The following is a 23,453-nucleotide window of genomic DNA, read 5'->3' as shown; positions in this document are numbered from 1 at the left end:
CGCAAGTCATTGTTTTCTGACCATATTATTTTAACTGAGACTATTCTCTCTGATTTCCACCTATACCAAATTTTTAATACATTTTCCTATCCTGATTTATGGAGCATGCCAATTAATATATTTTTTTGCTGTTAATGCCTAAACCTAAAATTACCTAAAATAAAATCAATTTTTCTAAATAAGATCATTCCAAAATATGATTCTGATATGCATTTATTTTCCCTTTTTTCTTTTCTTTTCTTTTCACATATATCCATACCTTTTCTTTCCCAGGGAGATTCAAGTATGATGCTTATTTCCAACTTCCCTCCAGCTTCCTGAAGCTCTTGTTCTCTAGTGCCGCATTTTTGAGCAGGAACAAATGGTTTTGGTCGACGGTAACAGTGGACTCAGCTAACTCAAATTGGGTCATATGGCCATGTGGGATTGTGTATGTGTGAGTGAGGGAGAGAGAGAGAAGGATGGAGAAAAAAGAAAAAAAGTGACTACTGGGAAAAGTTCAGTGGAGATTGCAGTAGAGAATGTCACACCCAGGTGGGAGTTCCGATACTGGGAATCAGTCTAAATGGAAGACTAGTGGTAGAAATGACCAATGACCTGATTTAGTGTGTGTGGGTGTGTATGTGTGTGTGTGTGTGTGTGTGTGTGTGTGTGTATATGATATATTATGTTCAGTTTGCTAATAAATGCAGACAGCTTTAGTTTAAATGACACAACAGTACTAAAAAAGGCAGTGTGGTATGGGAAATTCTAATTTCATTCTAAATATCAAATTTATCATAGAGCCAGAAAGCCAGCTTTCACTGCGAGATGTCTCCCCAACTCACAGATGTGCATAATTAGTATTTCCAGTCTCCTCAACACTAGAGAGAGAGAATGAAGGAAAGAGACAGAAATTCTAGGACTAAATGAAACTTGTAGAGAGAGAAGAATAAAATTGATGGAAAATTCACTCACTTTTAAGGTCTGGTGCTGTGTTTTGAAGCTTGCATTTTAAGGAAGACATGCATTTTACATTCACTCATAACCCTACATATCCCTACCTGCACTTACAAAACCCACCCCAAGATCTGCTGATTAATCTACCCAGCGAGCAATAAAAACATATTTTTTTTATTGCATACAGATTACACACACACACATTTTAGCAGTCCACTGGACTATTAATATAATATATTATAACATTCTGTTCTCATATGTCAGTTTCATATCATATCTGCCATACAGAAATCCTGGAAGGACATATCTGAATTATACTTTATTCAGTTTTAGAACATACAATGTGCCACCTGCTTTTAACCCATAATTCGTATATTTAAGTGCACAAAGTTTAAATGTCTTAAATGCCCATACAGTATTCTGTCTGTCTTTGGTTGTTTTTGCTTATAGATAATTCTTGCTTCGGGGTTTGGGTGATTAGAACCCAACACACATGACCATAGGTGCTACCTGGCGATGCTGGGGCACCGTGGCATCACACCTCACTCTTTTTAGTTCTTTTTCTTCTTCCAGTCACTTTAGTGTATTGACACATCCAATCCATTTGTGTGATTAGGAAGAATCATTCAAAATCGAAAATTTAACAAAACCCCTTATTTGTAGATATTTAATGATTAGTGTTTCATGTTTGCAATGAAAAAAGCAAGCCTGCGGCCTTAGGCTCTTGAACAAAAGCGCATCGCTCTGTTTCTCTCTCTCAGTCTTGTTCATGTGAGCTGTTCAGAGGGTCTGCATGGTCCATCTCTAATTAGAAGCCTGGAGAGCTTCCAAGAAGCATTATGATCCGCCTGCCGGATTATAATTATTATTTTTATTCCAATATGAAATAACAGATAGGTGTGTAATGAGTTTGTGTTAAACAGCAATGATTGTTTCTAGATGATGGATGATTACACAACATGTATGCCTTCAAACAGCAACTCAGCTGAACACACTTCTATCTCTGTTGCGCTCTCTCTCTCTCTCTCTCTCTCTCAGGATAGTTCAGAGACAGAGGTGGACGTGAATAAGTGCTGTACTCTGTGTAACATGTTTTTCACCTCTGCTATTGTGGCTCAGTCACATTACCGAGGCAAGACTCATGCTAAGAGGTTACGACTTGTGCTGGGGGAGCCTGCTGCCCTGCCACCCGGAGGTAAAAGCATTGATGAATTCTCACTAGGTGAGGTCAGGTCCACCTTATATTACATTTATTATATTACATTTTCATTCAGAATGACCTTTTTTATTTGTTCTACGTTACATTATACAGTATAGTACATGATATACATGCAATGTTTTAAAATTAAATAATAGTAACCTCCAATTAACCAATTAATATTAACCTCCATTTTTTTCCACATCCATGTCCACTGCCAAACATGGCTGCAATGAGCAGTGGAATAAGCTTGCCTGGTATATTTTATTACATGGTGTGTATATATTGAATACACCAGGATGCAGTATTGAAAAAAATCCATCTTGCAAAGGCAATATTGTGTTGGGAAACCTTGTGTCCTGTATTCATGTTTGTGTAAAGCCCTTCGTGGAAACAGTATTCTCTTTTATGTATGTCCTTTTTCAAGGGAATAATGAGCCATTGCACATTGCAAAACTGGAATGGTGGAATGGTTTAGGATGTGCTGAAATAATCTACACAAGGCCAGGCACCAATATTGTGCCGATTTGACAAACTGAATTGGCCATACATGGTAGTGTCGTCATGCAAAAAAATAGTCACAAAACGTGTGAAGTTTCATAGTGGACCATAGGAGCAGGAGGAAGCACTGGTACAGAGGGTATTAGTGCCACTGCATGCACTTGAGTTCGTGTAGGTGAGTGTGAGGTTAGTGACTGTCCCTTCAATGTAAAATTGCATTAAACCAGAATGGGCCTGGAATGATTCTGGTGGAGTGGAAGGATACCCTGTGGCTCCATTGTGATTCAACAAGATTTGAATAATAAAGACAACAGTAAATGTAAATACAGCAACAGCAAAAGAGGTTGTTAGACCATTCCAAATTATTTTCAAGGACATGACAATTTGACAATTTGTTTGGAATTTTGTTACTACAACATCAACAATAATCAGTCTAAATGTTGTTATAAGTTATTTGTGTTGTGGTCAGAGGTTCATTGGATTGAGCAACACTCAACATTGAACAAACATGAACTGTAGTGAGAGTAGGGTGCAGGTGGAAGATTGCGTTGGTTGCTAACAGGAGCAGATGAAAGTAGAAGAAGAAATAGTTCAGGACTGAGAGGTGACTGTTCAAGACAGAAGCCCTGCCTCAGACATTACCGAAATTCACAGCTACCTTTCAATAATCAGACCAGACAAACCTTGAGTTGTTTTACCACTCACAAGTTATTATGGACAAGTGAAAGAACTCAAGAGCTTTTTGCTGCCAGTGGTTGTGGTTCTTTATACGAAATGAATCACCTCAAACAAACGCATAGATAGTTCAAACAATTTGTTGCTTAAAATGCCAAGAAACCAACAAATTTATACAAATTCTGCCTAGTAATCATCAAATATCCAGCCAGGATAATGCCAGAACCTTAATGATGACTCCCAGTATTATCTGAAGCTTGAAGGGACATTCACTCAAGTATTACTTTAGTCTATATGTACAATTTTGTCCCAGCGTGGCCAAAGAAAATCCAAAATCAGTTTTTTTTTTATCCTTGAAGATTTTGTTGGTTAAATCACCATGATTTTGCAACCTTTCAACATTAGCCTTAAAAAATATTAGTAATTTGCAATACTATTTTAATTACTTTTCTATTCACAGACTCCGTTATTGGCACACATAGCCCCACCGATCCCTGCCCACCGCCACCTACACTGGCTCCTCCCACTGCCTGGTCCATCACCATTAACAACAGAGAAGAAGGAAAATTCTGCTGCCTGTGTGGGGCATGGTTCAACAACCCTCTTATGGCACAGCAGCACTATGAGGGCAAGAAACACAAGAGGAATGCCAGTCGAGCACGGCTACTGGAACAGCTTGCAGGGAGTTTTGGTGCCATAGAAACAGGTCTGGTCAGAGGTCAAACCTTAAACACGTATGCTGATAATGCAATGTAAATGTCCATTATATAAAAACGCAGGAACACTTTTCTCTAAAATGGGTTTTTCGGTTTCTAATAAACCTGTGTCCACATGGGAGCGTTATCTGAAATGTAGTTGTCCACAAAGTGTCAAAGAAAATGTCCAGCACGCTGTTTTAACCAACCGCCACACCTGTAAGTGGCGCTGTAACTCCTCACTCTCCTTGTTTGTTTTGCATCTAGTTCTCCGCCGCTGTGAGTTAAACACTCAGTTGTTCTCCAGCCTTGTCTTTTCATTTTAAATGTGCAACATAGAGAGGATTTTTTGTAGTTGCTGTAGCACAACAATGAACATGTTATCCATTGTTGTATGTATGATATTTTTGGTCAGGTTGGAGGTTGGGATAATACATCAGCATTTTCACCCAAAAATGTTACCGTCCACACAGAAAAAAGAAATTTACTCTTGAACACGTTTTTTAAAATAACCGTTCTAGCTTGCCTGAAATGCCATCTTCGACTGGACGCAAGGTCAGATCATATAGAAATTTTGCCCTGTTTTAGAGAAACATTCTTGTGTGGACGGGGCCAAGACAGAAAGCTGCTAATTGTGTGTTGACTGTACACAGGTCCTAACTCAATTATGCTTCTGTGTCTCCAAAGGTCTTCGAAGTAGCTACTCCTGCAGAATGTGTGCGATGACCTTGAACTCAATAGAACAATATTATGCCCACCTACAAGGTTCAAAGCACCAGAACAAGTGAGTAACAGTCCATCCAACTACATGGTACATTTTTGACTCATTTAAGTAGCACACTCTTGATCACTCAGTCAGGTTGTTCAGGCCTCTTATTTTACTGTATGAGGTTCGGCCGTCCGACCGGGAGTAGATGCAGACACAACTTATCAAGAAATGAGAAATAACTGCAGGCAGTGTGGGAGAAAGGCAACAGATGATTCGATCGGGAGCATAGTAATGGTACATTGGCAGTCGCACCATACACTGTAGTGCTGAGCTTTGATGGAAGACCTCTCACAATACATTGTATGTGCTTGCTTCTCCTGTGATATACATGTAGAGCCAAGTAGGAGACTACATGGAGGTCGGCCATGTCATGTAATCACTCCAAACCTGAAAATTCCCCAGGCAGGACATACCATCCACAGTAGAGTGGATGGCCAAGGACAGAGGAAAGTGTAGAATGAGTTAGTGATGAGTTAGCAGAAAATGACAGTGACTGAACAGAGAACTTTTCAGTGGCACTAACTACTAAAGCGTTACTAATGGCGAGGGGAGTGCTGTTTAAAAAAATAGACTGTATAAGTAGGTTTTTAGATTTAAATGCTGTTACTGTGTCTGAATCCTGTACATTCCTCTGAAGATTGTTCCAAAGATTTGGGACTCTCTATAAGCAAATACTCTACTTCCAGCAGTGATTTACATAAACAGGGGACAGTCAGTAAGCCTTCTCCCAGAGAACGAAGCGAACATGGTGGGATATTAGGAACTAGTAGGTTACTAAGATAAACTGGAGCCAGACCATGCAAAACTTTATAGGCAGAATCTTGAATATGGAACTTAATATGGAACTTAACTGGAAGCCAAGAAGATAACAAAGGCATAATGTGATCATACCTTGTAGTGTGTGCAAGAGTTTTGGAGACGAGCTGAAGTTCATTCAATGAAGCAGCAGAGCAGCCAAAAAACAGAGAATTACAGTAATTCAGTCTAGATCTTATGAATTCGTGAACTAATTTTTCTGCATCTAGAAATGTTTCTTAGGTGGAAGTACGCCATCCTGGAAGTATTTTGAATGTGACAATCAAATGAAAAAATCAGCATCAAAAGTCACACCCAAATTCTTTACAGATGTACCTGAACCAGTTGAAAAACCAGCACACTCCAATGCATATTCTATCAATCCACATCTTGCCCCTTTGAGACTGATGGCCAACACTTCAGTCTTATCCATGTTGAACATGAGGAAATTGCGGGTCATCCAGTCTCTGTCCTTCAGTCTATTTTCTAGTTTAGGGAAGTGGTGAACTTCGTCAGGCTTGACTGAGATGTACACTTAGGTGTCGTCTGCATAAAGATGAAATTTGGCCCATGTCTATGGATTAAATGAACGAGTGGCAGAATGTACAATGAAAATAACAAAAGGCCCAGTAGTGAGCCCTGTGGAACCCTGTATTTCACTCTGGTTTTTGCAGAGTAATCACTGCCCAACAAAGTGAAAGCAATCCAGTAAGTAGGATTTGAACAAGGAGATAGCTGTCCCTGTCACTGGCCGAGTTCGGGGACGCATTCACAGGCATGCTTGGAGAGAGGAGACCAGTCGTCATACTGGGAAAAGAGGGTCGGAGGCGCTTTGCTGGTGATAGGGAGGCCGGAGGTGAGTTGGAACGGGAGTGTGGCTGTGGAAGCGCCGCAAGGAATTCTGGCTCCGTGGGGGTTAGTGGGGAAGGAGGCGAAGGAAGGAGGCTAGACGGGAGGGCATCTGGGATGGCAGGAAGGTGGGGTAACATCTTAGCAATGGAAGGCAAAGGTCATGGTCACAATGGAGAATCCGTTCGGAGATCGTTGTCACAAGAGGGGCAGGCCAAGTTCTAGGTCAGGGACAGGAAAAGGTTGTGGTTTTTATAGGTCACCTGGCTTTTATACTTGGCGCTTCCCGCTCTCACTTCCATTTCCGGGTTGCCATATCCCCGGCTGGTCTGGCGCTCTTTGGTGGGCTGGTGGTGTATTGGCCGTTACAGTCGCACATATTCCAACTAATTTTTCAAGCCCATTTAGTCAAATGTTATGGTCTATGGTGTCAAAGGCTGCACTAAGGTCTAAGAGCACTACCACAGAGATAAGGTCCAGGTTTTCCTGACCCCCTCAGTCATACCAAAGGTAGGCCAAATGGCCCCTTGATTTGAAACTAAGAACTCAATCACCGACAATTGGCTCCCATTCATTTGTAAATGGGTGGGCCATTGGAATGTGTCACTCCCCATCCCCCCTTTACCTGAAGTACCCATTACCTGTGAGGCCTGGCACATTTTCATTTTTTTACTCAGAATAGCTCAAATCAAAGACAGGCCAAACCTTTGTGTATGACATGGAAGGCTTCAAAAGTCTGCCATATCTATACAAAATATCCCACACACTGACTGACCTGCAAATAAGAAAGACCTGAAAATAAGAAACAAATGTTTTATTTATTTTAAAAAATTGTGTTTCAAAAATTTGTCCCTGCAATTGGTGCAAGTGAGTTTGTAACACTTTGCACAGGTAAAATTGCTGTGATTCTGGTGCAGTTCTCCTGTACCTGGCTCTGAATTGTCCATACAAGTCCTGGCACAGCAGCAACCTTCATATCTGTCTCCATTGCCTTTTGCTGCAATCTTCTTTTGCCTTCCCACACTGTACCTACCTTGTAGAAAACATAGGAATTAGCCACCACCAGGTCCAGCATGTTGTAAAATACAGCTACTGGCTACCTGTTGTAAAATGCAGCTACTGAAAAACATCTCAGGACTCTCACCAGAAAATAAAAACTTGGTAAATCTACTGCTAAAGTACTTCACGCATGGCTGTGGTATGGTTACGGGTACAAACAAACCACAAAGATGGCAAGAGATTACACTGCTGCCAAGGCTTTGGCTCTGCTGCAAAACATGGACTCCTGTGACTCAGATGGCGGGGAAGTATCCATTTTTTTATGGCATTTATCAGACACCCTTATCCAGAGCAACTTACAATCAGTAGTCACGGGGCAGTTCCCCTGGAGCCCCCTTGGGACACAATGGTTATGGTAGTGGGATTTGAACCTGGGTCTTCTGGTTCATAGGTGAGTGTGGTTCTGGTTCATTGACTTTCCAACACGGCGAAATAACACACTGGACCTTGTTTACACCACCCAGAGAGGAGCTTACAAAGCTTTTCCCCTCCCCCACCTCGGCGCCTCTGATCACATCTCTGTCATGCTAATGCCCTCTTACAGACCGCTTGTTAAAGTCAACAAACCAGTTCGTAAGCAGATACAAGTGTGGCCAAAGGGGTCTTCAGAGGTTTTTCAGGACTGCTTTAACACCACAGACTGGAATATGTTTAAACAGGCTGCCACTTACAACAACATCACTGACCTCCAGGAGTACACAGAGACTGTTACAGCCTACATCACCAAATGCACTGAGGATGAACAGTCACCAAAACCATCACTGTCCGTGCCAACCAAAAGCCATGGATGACAGGGGAGGTCTACAGGCTGCTGAAAGCTCGGAATGCTGCCTTCAGAGTTGGAGACGAGGCAAGCCTGAAGACAGCTAGGGCCAACCTTTCCTGTGGCATCAGAGAGGCTAAGTGACAGTACTCCAGAGGAATATCTCGTTGCTTCAATGACAGCAGAGATACACGGAGCCTGTGGCGGGGCATACAGACCATCACGGATTACAAGCCCCCTCCACAGACCTGTGATAGCACCATCTCCCTGCTGAACGAGCTGAACACATTTTTTGCTCAATTTGAAGTGAAAATCAGCACCACAGCACAGAAGACCCCATCCCCTCCTGGTGACCAGGTGTTGACTCTGTCCCCAGACAGTGTGAGGAGATCCCTCAGCAGGATCAACGCTCGCAAAGCTCCGGGTCCTGACAACATTCCTGGTCGTGTACTGAAAGACTGTGCAGTGGAACTCACTGATGTCTTCACAGACATCTTCAACATCTCACTCTCCCAGGCTGTCGTCCCCGCCTGTTTCAAAGAAACCACAATCATTCCGGTGCCAAAAAAGTAATCTCCTTCCTGCTTTAATGACTACCGTCCAATTGCACTTACCCCCATCCTCATGAAGTGCTTTGAACGGCTAGTCATGAAGCACATTAAGTCTGTCCTTCCCCCCTCACTGGACCCCTTCCAGTTTGCATATCGGCCCAACCGCTCCACCGATGATGCCATCTCCACTGCACTCCACTCAGCACTCACACATCTGGACCAAAAAGACTCATATGTCCGTATGCTGTTCATAGACTTCAGTTCAGCATTTAACACTATAATCCCACAACAGCTCACACAAAAACTGATCCAGCTGGGGCTCAACACCTCACTGTGTAACTGGCTGTTGGACTTCCTCACAGGAAGACCACAAGCAGTACGGGTTGGCAGTAACACATCCAGCACTATCATTCTAAACACGGGGCTCCTCAGGGATGTGTGCTGAGCCCCCTTCTCTTCACTCTGCTGACCCATGACTGCACTCCGTCACACTGCTCCAACCTCTTCATCAAGTTTGCGGATGACACAACTGTGGTGGGTCTCATTAATAACAGGGATGAGTCTAACTACAGAAGCGAGGTGAGCCGCCTGGCCACATGGTGCGGAGACAACAATCTCTCTCTGAATGTGGAGAAGACGAAAGAGATTGTTGTTGACTTCAGGAGAGGAAATACTCAGCATGCTCCTCTGACCATCAACGGTGCATCTGTGGAGATAGTGGGCAGCACCAAGTTCCTGGGTGTGCACATCACTGAGTATCTCTCCTGGAGAAATAACACCACTGCACTGGCCAAGAAAGCACAGCAGCGTCTCTACTCCCTCTACAAGCCACCAGCCCCCATCATGTACACATTCTACCGAGGAACCATCGAGAGCATCCTGTCTAGCTGCATCCCTGTGTGGTTTGGAGCCTGCAATGCGTCCTGACATAAAACTCTCCAACGCATAGTCAGAGCAGCTGAGAGAATCATCTGTGTCCCTCTCCCCTCCCTCCAAGACATCTACAGCACACGTCTCACCAAAAAAGCCCTCTGCATAGCAGCCAATCCCACCCACCCAATACAAACCTTCTTCAGCCTGCTGCCATCAGGAAGAAGACTGCGGAGTCTCCAGGCCAGGACCAGCAGACTGAAGGACAGCTTCACCCATCAGGCTGTCAGGAAGCTCAACTCTCTCCTGGCTCTGCCCCCACTCCCCTCTTCTGCTCCACAAACTTTCTGAACTCTAACACACACACACACACACACACACAAACTGACCATGCACCAGTCACTCTGTGCAGCATTGGTCTGCCAACTACCTCACTTTGTCACTTTTACACTTACAAGCTCTGTTGCACTACATTGTTCACATTGTTTACGTGGTTTGCACTCTCCACCATGTGCCCTTATTTGTATATTATATTTTTTAAATGTTATACATTTGCTTATTTTTATACCTTTGTATTTAATGTTACTGTTTGTATTTAATGTTACCTGTAAGCACCATGGGTCTGAGAGTAACGCAATTTCAATTCTCTGTATGTCCTGTACATGTGGTAGAATTGACAATAAAGCTGACTTGGACTTTGGCTTTGACTTTGACTTGTTACCCACTAGGCTACTTCCACCCTTCCATCCATTCACTTGCAAGAGAGTTTGGACTCTGACATGTCTTCAGGTGATGATATGTGTTCCGGGTTAGAGAGTAGAACATTACATTTACATTTACAGGATTTATCAGACGCCCTTATCCAGAGCGACTCTGTAGTTACAGGGACAGTCCCCCCTGGAGCAATTTTAGGGTTAAGAGTCTTGCTCAGGGACACAATGGTAGTAAGTGGGGTTTTAACCCACTAGGCTACTACCACCCACACTTCTCCTCCGTGGGTCGGCTGGAGACACAGCCCACACAGAAAGACTACAAGTATGAGATGGCAAAAGATGGCGCAAAAAGATGGTGTGGGTTGAAGATGTAGGGAGGCCACTCACAACTAGAAACATATACATGTGATGGAGAGTCAACAGAAGAAGTCAGAAGAACTGTCAAAAATCGCTTGCAGAGCTTCTTGTTTTTGATTGGGACATGTCTGTCTATGAACTGATGGCCAGCAAATTGCCACATTTGCAGAACAAAGGCACCTATTCACACATGATTAAGGATATTAGGTAAGAACAACCGGGCCAAATGGCCCCTCTCTGGGAGTTCTAGTGTTAATACCTTTTAGTAGGGCACTTTCTGTACTATGGTACTTTCTAAAACCTGACTGAAAAATGTGTAATGTTATTTGTGGTCAAAGTTGTTGTGCTACCACCTTTTTGGACATGAATGGAAGGTTAGCAATAGATCTATAATTTGATAAAACCCAGGAATAAGAGTAGGTTTCTTAAGCAGTGATTTTATAACAGCTGTCTTTAGACATAAAGGAACACAATATGTTTTATATGGGACTCCAGTGAGTAATTTTTTTTCAGAGCAATTATCAGAATCATATTTATTGGCCAATAAGTGCAAGCACATATAAGGAATTTGATTCCGGTAGATGGTGTCTCTCAAGTACAATGTAGGAAAAAACAACAACAACAAACAACAACAGGAACAATGTGCAAGGATGTGGTAAGTGTTATTGTACAAGTTGTGGATTTGTTTGTGATTTATAAATAACTATATCTACTTTTTATGAAATAAATAGGCAAAAAAACTAAATCCTATATACAAGTGTACATAAAGTGCATTGTGCAATTATGGAGGTGATTTACAGTATCAGCTGTTTAGGAGGGAGATGGCGAGGGGGAAGAAACTGTTCCTGTGTCGGCTGGTCCTGGTCTGCAGGCTTCTATAACGTCTGCCAGAGGGCAGCAGGTCAAAGAGCCTGTGATCAGGGTGTGAGACTTAAATTACCATCATTAGACTTAAATTACCAGCATTAAATACACAATTGTTTTGGAATTACTATCTCAAGGTCTAAAATATTTTTTATATAAATTTAACGTCACATGACAAATACATCAACAAAAGCTTCACTTACAATTCACTCTTTTTTATGTCATTTATGATATTTACATTTACAGCATTTATCAGATGCCCTTATCCAGAGCGACTTACAATCAGTAGTTACAGGGACAGTACCCTTGGAGCAACTTAGGGTTAAGTGTCTTGCTCAGGAACACAATGGCAATAAGAGGGGTTTGAACCTGTGACTTTGTAGTCTTTAGTTTACAAAAGGGGAATTGTCTGTTTTTAAGAGATGCTTCTAATAATCCGATTAATATTACAACTCTATTTTCAGTGCCTTCACTCTAGCCTACATGTGTATTGTGTATATCTGTATTGTTTGATGTGGATGAGTGTAAATGTATGTTACTGTGAATCTGATATTCCCATGTTGCTGTTAGTCAAGACGATCATAGGCGCAACCTTAACCTCTTACAGTACAGATGTATTTCCAGGACAAACAGCAACACATATAGATGTACACTGGTGCATAGTCTGATCTACATAGACAACACAAATTCATAATCTTGGAAAAACAAAATACTAATAGACACAACAGGAGAGATTCTAGGAAGTAGAATGGAGGAAAGGAGCAGCACAGACATCAATTCACTTTGTAAAAGGGTGATTCAACAGAGGACCCATGTGGGTTTGGTTATGTATACACACTGAGTGAGTGAGTAAGTAATCATTATCACTGGTTCTGTACTGCTCAGCAAAAATGAACTTAATCAAATAATGCTTCCCTCCAATTATACAGGGCCACAATGCAATATCCAATCATATTAAAAATATCAATGGGTTTTTATTCGGTCCAGCAGCTAATATTGAGTGAGACCCACCACCCCTTCATGCTGCTTGATCTTCAATACAGACATGTTTAATGGAAAAGACCTAAAGAAAATTCTGAAGGTGCCTGAGAGCTTCCTGCTGTGTGAAAAATCAATTACAATCTCAGAAAAGACTGGAAAGCAAGAGAAAGCCTTTCATACCTAACATACCCAAGTAGTGGGCAGGCCCTTCGGGTTTATCCCTATATATGCATGCCCTTAGAGTTATTTAAGGTGCAGTGGGGTAAATAATTATTCTGATTTTGTAACAAAGAAATGATCAGTATATAATTTCAATTGTAAGTTTATTAACAGTGAGAGACAGATGAGTTGTGAGTTAACAGTGAGAGACAGATAAATAACAAAAAAATTAAATAAGTACTTTTTTTCAAAACATCTTTTAGTACTTTCTGGTAAAATGTTTGTTGGCATCAAAGAGGTCAGATTATTCTTTTACTTGACAAGACAATTCGCACATACTATGTCCTCCTCTATGCAGATCCTCTCCAAGTCATTTTCAATGCCCTGGCTGAGGGAGGGAGGTTCTCACCCAAGATGAGACTGTACTTGACCTCATCCATCCGCCCTTTAATGTAGTGCAATTGTACTGTTCCCTTGGCAGAAAAACACCCCCAAAGCATTGACAGTGCGGATGGTGCATAGGCAGCATTTCTCCACATCCAAACATGGCGAGTTGAGTTGATGCAAAAGAGCTCAATTTTGGTCTCATCTTAACACTTGTAGCCCATTCCAACGTTGTGTAGGTCCACTCTGAAAAAAGTGAACTCTGGCTAAACTTGAAAAAAAATTGAAGCAATATGTCACACCTAATATTTTAGCATTACCGTAAAGTGAATTAACCAAACAATGCTGCTGTCTTTAAGTTTTATACAGTTAAAGACCTGGGAAGCTCCCAATGTCAAAGTCAAGTCAAGTCAAGTCAGCTTTATTGTCAATTCTGCCACATGTACAGGACATGCAGAGAATTGAAATTATGTTACTCTCAGACCCATACAAGTAACATTAAATACAAAACAGTAACATTGAATACAAAGGTATAAATACAATAAAAAAAAAACAACAACACAATATACAACACAGATCCTTACCTGTATAAAATACAACTGGGAGCCAGATATTTGATTGATGAGGGATCAACTACTTACATTTACATTTATGGCATTTGGCAGACGCCCTTATCCAGAGCGACTTACAACGTGCTTTCAAGTTACCATCGATGAAGAGATCAATTCCGGTTCACTAGGACCCCAACTATGAATACATCTATTTAATTCACTCTGTTGTAGATTCTGTACACAAAGTTCGACAACAAGAAAATTACAATTTAATCTAAATATTCTTTAAAGAGGAAGGTCTTGAGCTGTCATTTGAAGGTGCTCAGTGACTGAGCTGTTCTGACCTCGAGGGGAAGTTCATTCCACCACCGAGGGGCCAAGACGGAGAAGAGTCTAGATGAGTGTTTTCCTTTTACCTTCAGAGATGGAGGGACCAGGCGAGCAGTACTGGAGGCTCGGAGTAAACGAGGTGCAGTGCGAGGTGTAATAAGGGCTGTGAGGTAGGATGGTGCTACTCCATGTTTGGCTTTGTAGGCCAGCATCAGTATTTTGAACCTGATGCGTGCAGCTACTGGGAGCCAGTGGAGGGAACGTAGCAGAGGGGTGGTATGGGAGAATTTGGGGAGGTTGAAGATCAGTCGTGCTGCTGCATTTTGTATGAGTTGTAGAGGTCGGATGGTACATAGTGGTAGACCAGCTAGAAGGGAGTTGCAGTAGTCCAGTCGTGAGATTACTAAGGACTGAACCAGTAGTTGGGTGGCCTGGGTTGACAGGTAAGGGCGGATTCGTCTGATATTGTAGAGAAGGAATCTACATGAGCGGGAAAGATTGCTGATGTGAGTTGAGAAGGAGAGTTGGTTGTCTATTGTTACGCCAAGGTTGCGGGCTGTTGCAGAAGGAGAGAGCTGCGAGTTGTCTAGGTAAATAGCAAGATCCTGATGTGGTGAAGAATCTGCTGGAATGAATATTAGTTCAGTTTTGGTGGGATTGAGTTGGAGGTAATGGGCTGCCATACAAGACGAGATGTCTGTTAGACATGCAGAGATTTTGGAAGCAGCATGTAGATCAGAGGGAGGAAAGGAGAATTATATGCACACTGGAACTTGCCGTGCAAGATCCTATTGTTATGTCATATAGTGCCATCTCATAAACCCTTTCCGACATTTGCAGGTCTATTGAACTCCTTGTCCCACAGTGAGCAAAACAGTTTATTTCTGGATATTAGAGGACACAGTTTTGTGTTTATACGTTAATATACACTCCATTGAATTGAATGTGTGTTGTTATGATGCCCAAAGGCTGAATGCTGCTGTGCAAATATATTTTAAGATTCTGTTCTGTCTAAATGTGGCAAACATTTCTAACTTGGGACTTTTTTGAGTCTATACTGAAAGGTTGAAAAAATGTAAGCAATTTGCCACACCTAATATTTTAGCATTGGCGTAATGTGTATAAACCAAACAAACCTACAACGACAACAACATTTATTTCTTATATAGCCCATAATCACATATAGTATGTCTCGGTTTTGACAGACCCTACAGTTGACACCCCTACACTTGACCCTTTTGGGAAAAGGAAAAACTTGACAAAAAAACTCTAGGAGAGAAAAAAAGTAGAAAACTTGGGAAAGAGTGCAACAGAGAGGAACCCCCTTCCAGATTAGAGTGAGCCTGCCTTTGGTGTCAGTGCAGGGTTGGTGATGATTTGTCCAAGAAAAGAAAAAAAAGTCCAACAGTTGGAGAGGTGGAGAAGTCCAAAGTATAGTATAGAGCATCTGTCCATGTTTGGAGGTACTGGACAGTACAGAGTAGGTTTTAGTCCAGTATCATGGTGTACATTGCATGTCCATTATAATGCTACTGGTCTATTTTAGCTTTTATGGTGGTGGTGGCTGTGGTGACCCTCTGGTACGTTTCATGCTGAGTTGGGGTGATGTGGTCATATTTCCTGGTCCTGGTTAGAACTCTTGCTGCAGAATTCTGAACTAGCTGGAGTTTACTCAGTCACCTACTAGAACATCCAGAACATCCATTTCTACAACAATGTGTTGTAGAAATCTAACCTTGACGTAATAAAGGCGTGGACCAACTTTTCTGCTGTCACTAGCATTACAGTAAAGTTAAAAAAATACTCATGACCATAAATTTTACAATATTAAGTTTACAATATTAAACTACAATAATGAGAAAAAAACTTTTAACATACAGCTACGGTTTTATGTTTTTAGTGTATGCAATAGTGAATAGAATCACTTTATCAAGGGTACATTTGCTTCTTTGGGGTCATAGCACAGGGTCAGCCATTTCAAATCCCCTAGAGCATTGAGGTGCTTAGAGTGGTCCCAGAGTGCACCGACCTTTCATGTAATATTCACCGAAGACTTATAAACCCACCCACACCCAGGTTACATAGAAAACACAAGCCTTTTGTAAATGACTCTTGTCAGTTCAGTATTGAGGAACACTGACAGACTCTTCTGTCTATTTCAGTCTGAAGCAGCACCAGCAGTCTGGATTAAATAGTGTCTGAATGAAGGAACAACCAAGACTAAAGCTGGAAGTAAGTCAACTTTGGGAAACAGCGATGGCACTACATGCCTTTGGGGACAACCTAACCAGTGAAGACTAACTTGATGCTGTTCACATTCTTACAATGACATCGGTGCACAAAAATGCAAACAAAAAAACTGAATGGTTACCATGGTTAAAAATAACAAGCTGACTGGAAACACTGAACTCATCTTCAGCTGAAGGAAGAAAATCCATATTGTTACACCTTCTGTCAAATTAACTGATAATAAATATATGTTTGTTCTCTGACACTGCAATAAATAATTCAGATTTTCCATATGGGGACCATAAATTGTTATGCTAGCATTGAAGTTTTTAGAATCTTAAGCATCATGTTGCATAATGCATGATATCAAGGAACAGACTTGATGTGGCCACAGGGAACAGCTTTTTACACTGATGTTCTGTCTCTGCACAGCACCATTAGCATAACTAGAGAGAGTGTGCATGAAAACACATTGGCCATGACTTTACTAGAGAACCACACACAATGGCTGGACTGGGTTCATTTTCTTGCATGGGGAGTGAAATTCAAATCCATTTTAATGGAACACCACTGTACTGATTATGACTATTATTCGCTATATCACCATTATTTCTATACCATCTATTCACAACGTCTCTTTCTTTTCTTTCTGTTTTCTATCCCTAGTTGTCTCTGGCAGGCAATTACAATAATGTGGTGCATTTTAGAACAGCATGTATACAGATGGTGCCTTTGGGTAAAAAAAATATTTTCTGCAACTCAAGTAATTGTGATGACAAAGCATTGAAATTAAAATTTAACAACAGCATCCCCAAATTAAGGTTTTATTCCTTTCAAAATATAAGGCCTAGCTCTTTGTAAAGTCCTTCAACTCTTTGTCTGCTAAGAAAGGCTATATTATAGGATGTATATTGTGTAAAAGCTCTGAGAACTGATTAAATATTTCATTTCTCCTGTTTCCAGTCTGATGTTATTTATGTAATGTAATGTTTCAGTATTAGAAACTGTTTTGTGATGTCTACATATAAGGCATGTGATTTGGGCCCGGGTGCAGTTAACATAAGTGATGGAAATGCGATTTCCATTTTGAAATGAGCTAATTTAACCTTGCTTTTTTGCTTCTGCCAGATTTGGGTTTTAAAGAAGGGCCTGTTTTTCTGTTCATGCTATGTCAGTTCCATGTGAGTTTCCTGCTTGTTAACTAAGTCAAGATAAATAACATTTCTATTGATAAATGCAATAGTCTCAATAGTGAGTCTGTAATCTACCCTTGTTTTTTGTGCGGAAGAGCTCAATTGTATATAAATTAGATATAATTTATATAAAGGGTCAGTTTTTGCCGGCAGGTATGGCAAGAGGTTAAAGGGGAAAAAATCAATTCCTGTTTGTTTTAGTTCAGCATCAAATATGACTCCATCATCAGTATAGAAAGAAAAAAAATACCTCAATACATTTTTTAACAATTTTCTCAAGAGAAAATTTTCTCAAGATAACAATTTTCTAATTTCCATTTGGAGTATTTGTCAAGTAATTATCTATAATAGTGTAATTTTCAAATAAAATCTCCTCTTGTGTAAGCTGCTGAGTCATCCCACTGGATAAAGGTTGTGTTAAAAATTCACAGCAGATCTATTGCAATAGATGCAAATGACCTTTTGACCCCCCTCCTCTTGAGCCACTCTATGCTTGTTATTAATCTCACATTATCCAAAAGTAGCCTAATATAGTACAATTGTGGCACATAGAAGTTTAAAAATGTATAAACTTAAATATTAAATACTACGTTGGCCAACTGTTAACACACACCTTTTATAAAACTTTTACGTGGTCTGTTTTTAGAGGTGTTTGTACACTCTTTGTTGAAAGTGCCCGATTGAACTGTGTACCTTATTAAATGAAAGGTTTTATTGTCAAAATACTTTAAAGGTATCTGCCAAACAAAATTTATTTGGACTGATTACAGGTCAGCTATTTACAGCCTCACAGCCTTAATTTTAAAATTAACTTTCACATTCTTCGCTCCCACTGCAAAAACAACCCCTTTCCCTGTGAAAAGTACAAAACCCTTTGTCACGTCCATGCGGGCATGACGCGGCGGGTGCATGGAGAGGAGGACGAAGAGTGACGAGGAATGAAGGACGCTATCACCTGACATCACGAAACAGGGGTTTTAATGGTGAATCATTATAGGACAGGGGAGACATCCGAGACATTGACACTAGTGAACATGGAACATAACGTTAAAGACCTGACAGCAAACAGAAACGAACAGGGCAGCTTTATATATTTGACACAGGTGAAAACAATTAGGGAACATGACAATGAAACTCCAATCCGGATCCCAGACTGGAGTAACCCCTTTTCGGACCGTATAGTGACACCCTTCGTAATATTAATACAGCTAAACAAAGGCACTGATTTACAAGCCAACAGTGCCACTGTCACTTAAAAGAATATCGAAAAGTCAGTCACTAGTCCCCATAGGCATTCAGCCTGTCCCTCACACAGCCTGATTACACCACTAGTGACTTCCGCTGCTTGCTGGCTGTGTGTTTGTCATACTACTGTGGTTTCAGTTTTTGTGCTAATTGGGTTATGGGCAATTTATCTGTGCCGAAGAATAAATTACTGGATTTGACTTGAAGCCACCCTTACCTGAATTGTTTTTTGCTCTGTGCCTTTTGTATGCTCTTCTCGACATCTATGGTCAGTAGAATGGCTCCCTTCACATATTCAATTTGCTCAGTGCAACGTATTCTTCCTCCATTAGAAGTGATAACTTCAATTGTTACTCGTGTGCTAGTAATCTTAATAAAAAAGAAGTTATTACTTCACTCGCCTGTAGTCGCTAGGAAGGTGCTAGGAAAACATTCATCTAGACTCTTCTGTCTTGATCCTAGACTAAAAAGTACTACAGACTGGGTCCTAGTGATGGATTTCAATGATTGATATTTTAAAGCACTTATGTAGGTTGCTAAGAATAAGAAAGTCTGCCAAATGCTGTAAATGTTAAAATAGCAAATAGATTGACTTAGAGTTAGAACAGAGTGTCCAGAATGTGCATGCACAAGGTGTTCTTTTTTTATTTCTAAGAGTCTTTTCTAGGGCTGGATGTGGCCCTTAGCCAGCTTCAAATCATTTTCTGTTTATGAATTCACCAACTTTTCATGACATTTGCACACTTTTAATACTGTATTCTTATCTTGTTAACAAGAAAGGAAAACTATTGTATTTTAACATTTTCATGGAAAAGCTGCTTTAGTGAAAATAATATCACATTTTATCTCTGTCATTGACATTTTTTGAGTGGTGGTAGTAAATATACTAAAATCTCATATAATTTCTTCAGAAACCATGTCGTCTAGAACTAGAAGGCAAAGAAATCTGGCTAACCCTTTCTCATTCTTCTCAGTGGGTTTGCAGAACTCCCACTCTCCAGTAAACAGCGCAGACTGTCTCACTGAGACCTGGATCGGATCAGGAAAGACTTCTTCCCTGGCTCCACTGTTTGCTCTTGCTCCTATTTGTTCATACCCTGTCTGGAATTCTCATTTCTAACTCCGATCCAAACAAATAGCTCTTTGTAAGCAACATGCTATTATGTTGGCTGCAGATGGGCTACTTGTGTGTGAGCTAGTCTCTGATGTCTTCCATTCCACTTCTCATTCCAGGTGACATGAACATGCATCTAGACAAGCTGACCTAAATGGGGTCCTGAAACCATTTTAACTTGCTGCTGTTTCTCAATCTGTTCTAAAAATTGACCCCAAAGAATTGACCAGAAGAACAGAGGCACTCCCTTAGAGTGTGTGTTGAAACCATAGCAATCCTCAATAAACAAAGGGACCAATTGCTCCTTATAATTACTCCAATTCTCTTCAAATTCACCTCTCAATGGGAACTTCAACTGTAAAGCATTTTGGAGAGTGAGGCCACGTTGCTAACTGGCATGCCACCATGTAGACCCCATTATTTGCTATTGTTATTAAATATTACGAAAGTCTTTCACTTTCACGAAAGTATTTCACTGTTAAAAAAATTATATTGCGATGCTGCCAAGCCACCCCATGTTTTATTTGTTTTACTCAATTGCCAACAAGAAACTGCCAGTACTGAAGTGGCTTTTTCAAGTCTGTATGACCAATCCACAGTGCAACACTACAATACTGGCAGACCCTCCCTCTTTTCTGCATCTGCTTCTGAGCAGAATTTCCAATCAAATAAAGTCAAAGCTCTGAAATTCAATTGAACCCATGAAAACATGCAGAAAGGGTTGGCTGGGGTAGAAGTAGAGGCAAAAATCTACAGAAAGATGAGAAGAAAGTAATTTCTGTATGGGTCCGCGTAAGTGTGTGTGTGTGTGTGTGTGTGTGTGTGTGTGTGTGTGTGTGTGTGAAACTTAGAGAATGGATGAGGGAGGGCAAGGAATGACATCTCCGCCTCCTTCTCCACGACAGGAGTAAATGAAGTCACCAGGTTCAGGAGCAGATAGACGAAGGGGTAATGTGTGTGTTGATTAATTCCTGACAGCATCCATAAGAGGAAAAAAAGCCATGCAGACATAAAATTGGAAATGCTCTACTAGTGACACCAGTTGAAATTAATTTTGTGCTCTAATCATCTCCTCCCCGAAGGGTAACCTTCTGTGCCTGTCTGATGTGTGTGTGAGTGAGTGTGTGTGTGTGTGTGTGTGTGTGTTGTTAACACTGATCGCTTGTGTTAAGTGTAGGCAGCTCTTGCAGCTTCCTGCTTAGGAACAACTGCAGAATCCTGGGTAATTCAGACAATTGTGCAGAAATGGGTGTATGCCTATGTGTATGATTCATAGAGGTCAAACACAAGTTACATTTTTATGAATATGGGTCTATGATTGAACAGCATTTAAACTTGGCAGCACTGCATGAATGGTACCCTACCTAACAAGTTACAGCTATGTCTGTTGCACCATTTTATATCAGAGCATGTTAAGATAAGATTTAAACAAAGAGAAAATATATCTAAGATGACACAGCATGCCTGGAATAAATCTGCATTAAAAGGAAATGAGTGGTCTCTCTGCACACAGCAGTCATTGCACCAAGGGTCCAATCCTCCCATGTCTCTATTACTATTAATTATCAATTACTGAACAGAAAACATGGGCTTTTAATGGAATCCCTCTATCCCACAGTTCTCTACCAGGGTCTGTGTGCCCTGCTCTCAGATACAGTCCTACGAAGACCCCCAGAGGAGCCAGCATTAATGTCCTATTGAAGTTCTCTAATCAAATGCTGAAGTGGGGCCTACAAAGATTGTAAGCAGAAACTTTGAGTTTTATATCCAGTGGATATAAACCTCTCAAGCTCCATCAGGTTGGATGGGACGTGTTGGTGCACAGCCATTTTAAGATTTCTTCAGAGATGTTTAATCTGATTCTGTCTGGGCCACTCAAGGACCTGCTCTAACCCATCTTTCCCCCTATCCTGACTAGTCTCCAGGTTCCTGCAGCTGAAAATCATCACTGTAGGGATGGTACTGGCCTGGTGATGAGTGGTGCCTGGTTTCCTCCAAACGTGATGCTTGCCATTCATACCAAGAGGTCAATCAGACCACAGAATTGTGTTTCTCATGGTCTGAGAGTCCTTCAGGTGCCTCTTGGCAAACTCGAAGAATCAATGTGGTCACAAGCAAGTCCTTGTACAATGTGGTGGTGCAGAGTTTTACAGGGGCAGTTTGGGGAGATGGTAGTAATAAGGTGTATTCACAAGGCTTTCATGCAGATTTCAGAAGTGAAAATTTTGTGTTAGTATTATTTTTTGTTCATGACAGACCATCAATTCCTGGTTCCTAGAAAAGCCACCAAGAGTGCTGGTTAAATAACAATATTAACAATTATTTAAATATCAATATTTTAATTTTGACATTTTATACTACGCCTTTTAGGACAGCCCAGATGAGTACTAAATAGCAAATTATAATTGATTAAGCATTTCTAGTGCTTAATATTTTATTGATTAGTCCACATTAATAAAGTTTTAGGCACTGTATATAGTTTACCTTTGGCTAGTCACAGACATATTTTATGTACATGTCAAAATATCAAAGGTAATTAGAAGGTTGCAGTTGTCATACATAAAAAACAAAAAACATAACTTGAAGAGATGAAGTACATGCAGCCGACTGTTACATTATATCTCTAGAGGTTGGTCTTTTGCTGATGCAGTAACAGTCCTGCCTGCTCTGCAGGCCCGGGGCTTTCATAGCAAATATCAGGAGACATGTTTTAGCTGATCCCTCTATTCCATAAGCATTTGTGGAAGAAACAGTTTCAAAAAGCTGAAATGTGAACATATGTAATTCATTTGCAAACAGTTAAATTAAAATACATGGTAGCTGTAAAAATGCCTTAGGAGTGCATGAGTCCAGAGGTTGAGAGAGGGGACTGATAATGAGAAGCAGATCAAAAATGGTCAGGATTACATGACATGAAGGGATGAGGTTGAAAAAGAACAACTCACGAACACTAGGATTTAACAAATAATAAAGGGGCACTGGGTTTTAAAAGATGTTGAGAATGACACTAATACTGGTTTTCACAAAGTTTGATTTTTCTATTTTTATTATTGCATATTGCAATTTGCATATAATCCAGATTGTTATGAAGAGTTGCAAAGTTCAGAGAAGGAAAGGTGTGAAGAAATGAAAAACAAGTTATTGTCTGAAGAAAAGGTGACGCTACCATCAGTCCTGTCCAGTAAAGCATCCTGAGACCATTCATGTGGCTGCTTCTTATCCAAGGGAGTGGGCTCACTTACAATTTTGCCTACAAACACAGCCATAAAGAATGGTAACAAAACATCCTCTGACAGCAACTTCTCCCAACCATCCCAGAACAGTTTGGTGAAGAACAACGCCTTTTCCAGCATGATTAAAAACTGTGCCAGAAGGCGGGTAAACAAATAAAACCCCACAAATTCTGACCAACCCCAAGCACTAATTCTGAAGGAATGGGTTGCCATCAGTCAGGATTTGGCCCAGAAGTTGATTGACAGCAAGCCAGAGTGAATTGCAGAGGTCTTGAAAAAAGAGAGAACACTGCAAATATTGACTCTTTGCATAAACTTGATGTATTCATACTTCAATACACCACAAAACAACTAAAAAAAGATCTAAAAATAATGAAGATGCAAACTTTTTGAAGACCAGTATTTGTGTCATTCTCAAAACGTTTGGCCACATCTA

General features: G+C 40.7%; 1 protein-coding gene across 1 annotated transcript; it reads left to right on the top strand.

Moving 5' to 3' along the window:
- Positions 1 to 1,983: 1,983 nt before the first annotated feature.
- Positions 1,984 to 8,271, top strand: LOC114785184 (zinc finger matrin-type protein 4-like). Its single transcript, XM_028971038.1, has 4 exons — positions 1,984 to 2,161; positions 3,774 to 4,019; positions 4,696 to 4,792; positions 8,025 to 8,271. Exons 1-4 carry the CDS (start codon positions 2,029 to 2,031, stop codon positions 8,269 to 8,271), a joined length of 723 nt encoding a protein of 240 aa, XP_028826871.1. The 5' UTR covers positions 1,984 to 2,028.
- The last annotated feature ends 15,182 nt before the right edge of the window (positions 8,272 to 23,453 follow it).

The sequence above is a fragment of the Denticeps clupeoides genome, chromosome 3 (assembly GCF_900700375.1).
Source record: "Denticeps clupeoides chromosome 3, fDenClu1.1, whole genome shotgun sequence".
NCBI lineage: Eukaryota > Metazoa > Chordata > Actinopteri > Clupeiformes > Denticipitidae > Denticeps > Denticeps clupeoides.
Note: the sequence above shows the minus strand (reverse complement) of the source record. Positions and strands in the feature narration are given on the sequence as shown.